The sequence below is a fragment of the Sardina pilchardus genome, chromosome 9 (assembly GCF_963854185.1).
Source record: "Sardina pilchardus chromosome 9, fSarPil1.1, whole genome shotgun sequence".
NCBI classification, from domain to species: Eukaryota; Metazoa; Chordata; class Actinopteri; order Clupeiformes; family Clupeidae; genus Sardina; species Sardina pilchardus.
This window is the reverse complement of record NC_085002.1, coordinates 28,233,285-28,239,100: the sequence shown is the minus strand read 5'-3', so window position 1 is coordinate 28,239,100 and position 5,816 is coordinate 28,233,285. Positions and strand designations below refer to the sequence as shown.

At 44.8% G+C, this 5,816-nt stretch overlaps 1 protein-coding gene across 1 annotated transcript; it reads right to left on the bottom strand.

Moving 5' to 3' along the window:
- Nucleotides 1-1,256: 1,256 nt before the first annotated feature.
- Nucleotides 1,257-5,187, bottom strand: setmar (SET domain and mariner transposase fusion gene). Its single transcript, XM_062544559.1, has 3 exons — nucleotides 4,928-5,187; nucleotides 1,681-4,540; nucleotides 1,257-1,530 (listed from the first exon to the last, which is right to left on the bottom strand). Exons 1-2 carry the CDS (start codon nucleotides 5,027-5,029, stop codon nucleotides 3,731-3,733), a joined length of 912 nt encoding a protein of 303 aa, XP_062400543.1. The 5' UTR covers nucleotides 5,030-5,187; the 3' UTR covers nucleotides 1,257-1,530; nucleotides 1,681-3,730.
- Nucleotides 5,188-5,816: the final 629 nt, after the last annotated feature.

The window sequence follows — 5,816 nt, the reverse complement described above, 5'->3', positions numbered from 1 at the left end:
GACATCATAATTGATACTTGTAAAATCTAACCACTTATGTTTTCGCTTTGTTTTTGTCCACTCCAACACATATTCTAATATGTTATCTCCCTCAACAATGGAATTCTCTTCTCTGATTGGCTAATGGGGTGGCCATTAACTTCGTATAACCTGCTACCTTCGAAGTAGTTCCCGTATCACACTTGAATATTAATTCGCCAAACTCGTTGCGAAGTTTAAATGAACTGTCACGTTGCATCCAAGCTGAAATACAGACGTGCAGAACCATAGTAACATTGTAGCATATGACGGAGGTGGATTGTAGCTAGTTGGATGCCATGTAGGCTATAAAAGTAGCGATCTTTCAAAGTTAAAGTTAATCAGAATCCTGGGAAATGCCCGCTTGACAACGGCAGAGATAGAACTAACGACTGGCTTTTGGCCGTAGCAACCAGCCATTTAGAACTAACGACTGGCTTTTGGCCATAGCAACTATCCATTTAGAACTAGTAACGGCAGTTTTGTCCTGCAAGTAGAAAGTTGATATGTGGCGGAAAGTAGTCCCACAGTCAAGACAGTTTTAGCGATGTTAACGGACGCAACGGTGGAATAAAACTATGTTCTAAATATACAGGTTATGAATACAAACGGGAGATAAGCGGGATAACGGCCTTCGAGGTCGACCGGTTCGATGGAAATAATGGCACGGCGGAGGTAACTCCGTCTCCGTGCTTCGCACGTCGCCGGAGTTCTAGACCTCCACCTAGCCATTATTTCCATCGAACCGGTCACCTCGTCGGCCGTTATCCCTTACTTATAAAATGTCCTGTATATGATGACTCAACTTACTCAGTCAATTACTTAAATGATGTTCACACAAGGAACAATAAACATTAGCTAGCCTCATACAGATACCCTTTGTTTTCTGTGTCCACTCCAGCATGCCTATAGCATTGAAGCATCTATTGTCAATGACCAGTTGGCATGAAACATGTTTTTAGCGTTCACCGAAAGTAGATTAAACAAAATAACCATAAATAAAGAAATAAAGATATTTAAAAAGCTGTCAGCTGTCAATTGTTAGCCTTGTGAAACAATGCACTTAACCTGATTGTGAAACAACCCATATTGCAAAGTAGCTTGAATGCTGTTCCTCACTGCCAAGTTGCTTTGGAGACGTCTTTGCTAATGTAATATAACAAGGCAAAACATTTTACCTATATCATCATGTACATATCATTTAAGGATTGAAACATTCATGATGACACAATGCCAAATGTACCTGCAACAGTTTGTACTGGCAGCGTCAATAAAAAATATGCTGTCTTTAAATCTTCATTTTCCTAAATGGGGGTCCTTATTATCCAATGGACCATTCACCATTGAAACACACATGTCGATCAAGGCCACAGTGACATTCTTTTGTTCTTTTCTCCTTCATCTATGGTGAGAGAAATCTCTTGATAGAGAGATTTTTCAATCTCTTGAAAAATAGAGCACAATATTCCTTTAAATTCCACTGATCTGATAACATCCTCCACGGTCTGTAGCCTACATACACACACACACACACACACACACACACACACACACACACACACACACACACACACACACACACACACACACACACACACACACACACACACACACACACACACACACACACACACACACACACACACACACACACACACACACACACACACACACACACACACACACACGTAGAGGCTTGTAGGGCACTGATTAAATAAAATACTGCCCTACTTTTATACCAAGACACCATAACTATCTGATGATGCCACCAAGTGAACCACAGTTGCCCGTCTCATAACTACTCGATCATTTACTTTAGATTACATAATCACCTTTAAATTCACCCCTGGGATTTACTATTCCATAATTCACTCGCTATGACATTCTAAGATATGGCACACATTAAGTTTTATTATGATAGTGAGATAAGCTGGTCAAATGAATTCCAAATTAATTCCACTCCCATTAAACCTGGTTAGTCACTACAGAGTGACCTGCAGCAATGCCTAATTTCAGCAAGGCATGAGAAAAGAGTCTTTGGCAGGTGGCAGGTTGCTAGGTGACTGCTTTATGTGTGCCACATTTCAAATTCTGATCTGTAACACTCAAAGTAAAACGCATCTCTCTTTCAGCACACTGTGACTGGTACACAGTCAATATCACTTATTCTGTTGCCATAGAGACTTGTGAGAGAGCGTACAAATTACATGAGTCATAAGACAAAAACAGCATTCGACCTCCATGGCAGTCCCAGCATTCTCGGTGCGCTACAGGAGGACACATTGAAAAGATGAGCACTTGAGCCGCTGGCTGGGAGGTCAAAGAAGAGACTTGCACTGGCGCTGAGAACCTTTAGCATACGCTACTCACATAGACAGAGGCCATTCCACCTGGAGGAATTTGCATATGCGGAAAAAAATATATTATAGCAAGCACTGCCAAAAAAGATTAGAATTAGCATGGCATCACACTTGGTTCTTTATCAAAGCATCCACAGGAGAGATGACTTGTTCCTTTGGAGCATATAAAACGCATGCTTTTTTAATCTTTACAAATGTGTATCTTTTCTTTTGTTCCGTAACTTCATACTCCGACATTCTTGGGACATGCTGGCTTTTCCGTGTCATGATGACATGACATTGCTTGGGGCTGAAGAGCATACATCTCATTTACACTCTGACAAAACTTGTGGTGCCAGTCTTAGCATCGAAGAATTTCACAGAGTTCACATATAGGCAGCCCATCTGCTCTGGTGTGAGATGGATGAGAATCCGCTCCACTCCGCTCCGCGCCGCTCTGCTCCGCTTGCCTCTCGTCAACGTGACTGACACTCCGCTCCCAATTCTGCCCGGAACATGGTCTCCGAACTAATTAACCCAAATGTGGGTATTAATAACATGAGAAAGATGAAAGCAGGTCTAGACTGAATGTGGGGCACTTTTTTGAGGAGAGGGGCCCGATCTGAGAGTGCCGCACGGTGAAGTGGGTCGCGTCCGCCCCTCTGTGAGGCCGCGGAGTGAGATCTGTTCCTATATAGAAGGACCCACAGGCTCTTTTTAATTGCATGCCTCTCCTGAGACATGGGCCCTGTGCAAATCCTATGATGATCTTAAAGGGCCAGTGCGCATCTCAAACTGACAACTGACAGGCAAGAAGAGATCAACCAATTTGCAGCAAAGCCTTGAACCTCCCATGCATAATGCATATTCATAAATATGCACATAAAAAAAGTAACCTTGGTAAAAACCTGATGAATAGCCATCCTCTTTTCAAGAACAAAACCACAGCAGATATGGTATGTTTAAGCATCTCTGAATCAGATCTCTCCTCAACACTCTCTTGGGAGGAACATGATGACACTGGCCAATAAGGGAAGTAGGGAAGCAACCCTCAGCTAGGGAGGTTGGCATCAATAGCCTGTGGCAGCACGCATGGCATACTGAATTCAATTGTATCGCATGATGGTGGTATGAAAAAAGTATATCGTTCGCACTGCAGAAGCTCCAGTCCTGCAGGACAATCTGCGAGATGCTAAAACATCTGAGCATTTCTTTATTTCATTAACTACAGTCCAAGTTTCTGAACAGGTTCTTCTCAACTCATAACTGGCACAGTTGGGGCCATGGTTTGAAAACCAAATGAGAAGTGTGCTTGAGTGGACTACAATGAAGATCCTCCTGTGGAGAATAGTGTAGCTCAGTGAAGTTCTCCTCTAACTGTGGAGAACTGTGATGTCCAGTGGTAGGTATCCTGTGCAGTTCACTGCTCCACAGTAACAGGGTTTCCTCTGTAGGGAACTGACACTTTCTCCTTGGTTGCTCTGCTCTGACAGACGGCTCTGGTCAGAATTTGCGGTCTCTGAAGCCTGGTTGTTGTACCTGCCAGAGTAATCAAACGTCAACTCCTCATCGGGGACAATGTCCCGCACAGCAAACAGTGCCAATCGGGGCACCATAGAATGCACGCGCACGGGTACCATGAAGAGGTTGGGCTGGCACGAGTGGTTGATGAAGCGTCCCACGTTGCCCCTGGCGAAGGGGTCCACGAACGTCTCCCGGGCATCGCCCTGGCCGGCGTGCTCCCGCACGGCAATGATGTAATTCATGTCCCCTGGTCCCTGAGCGAGCTGCCTGGCCTGAGCTTCTTCCAAGCCAATCACCTCGCCAGCATACTCGCACACAAAGGCGCCGCGTGGTATGGCTTCCATAGTGCGCACACCCCACCCACGGTCCTCTGAGAGGAACACGCGCAGCCTGAAAACCACTCCTCTCTGCACCACGCGGTTGGAGCAGTCTTCGCTGCAGTCGCACAGGGCGTTGCACTCGAACACGGGCCTGGAGTAGCCGCTCTCCGCATCCCTGCGGCCCAGTAGCCTCTGCTGGTCGCTGTATGCTGGACCGTACCGCTGCAAACACTGGCACTTGTCGCTCTGGCAGGAGTGTGTGTGGCACTGGCACCCAGGAAGGGTGATCTCAGTTGGGTCACTGCTGCAGCCAGGCCCTGGGACATTGTCAGGTGTGTACTGAAGGAAGGGGGAAAAGAGCACATTCACAGTATAGCCTACTTCTGATTATCTGAGAAGAAAACTTTACTAAACCTGTCCATTAACATTTAGTAGGGTGTGAAGAGTAAAACACCTAAGTTTGTATTGGCCTTGTTGGTGCACACCTATTAGTTATACACTGTATTCATGAACAGATCAAGGTGACATTCTGACACTGTAAGACTCGCCATAGACCTATACTGATTAGCAAGAAGAAGACCGTAGAAATGTGCTGCCATCTAGTGGTGAAAGATATGCTATGCTACTTTCTCATTTCACCAGTCTACTGAAACCTGTCCCACTAGCCTGCATAGCCTAGGCTACCCACAAGAGATTAGATTGGAAGCAAAGAAACGGCAACATTACCTGGAAGTTGGGCAATTCAACTTTACCAACAACACTGCAGTCAATTATAACGGGGACATTCTCGAGACCATTGCTCAAATCTTGGTGGTAAGAATCTGTCATATCCCTAACGCCATCTGACGCCGTCTAGAAAAAACAATCCATCAGTAAAGATGGGAATGGTTCGCGTTACCAGTAACATTAAGAGAACAGGGAAATATTGCTCCTTGCCAAGTTTAAAGTTGCAGTTGTAGGACAAGCTTTTCTATCACGCTGCTCTATGCTGGCTCCTCAGTTGATACAGCTATTTCTTCCGGTATACATTCACATGTCCCGCCCCCTGCTGGTGTGTTTGTTAAAGACACACTCCCTCATAAAATATCTACAGTCATTGGACCTGATTATTTATTGTTTAGAAATAGGCTAGGCTACACAATGCCTGTGACCTGTTATATGAAAATCTGAATGCTAGAATACCCGCCTCTACTTCATTTGTCTTAAAGCCTTGACAAGGTTGATTGACCGCTGGCCTGAAATTGTTGCTTTTACTTCTTTACTTTTAGGCCAGAGCGGTAGATAAAACAGAGTGGCGACACTCCCATAGACTTCCATAGGAAAAAATGGCAGCGCTTTTTCCAGGCTATTTCCTCGTTATGGGGCTTTTGGAACTGTTTACAGCCAATCTCTTGGTCAGTAGTCAATGAATTAATTGATTACACCTTTCAGCATCAGAAGTACATCCCACCCTCCTGCAATTCAGCCATTCAGCACAGGTTTTTTTGGAACTTTTGATCGTGGCGGCAACATCAAAGAGTGTCGCAACTCTCTCTATCTATGGCTCTGTTTTAGGCCAAGTGTAGTCTTGTACTCCAAGAAGCTTTGTGTGTGATGTAAGGCTACCAGTTACACT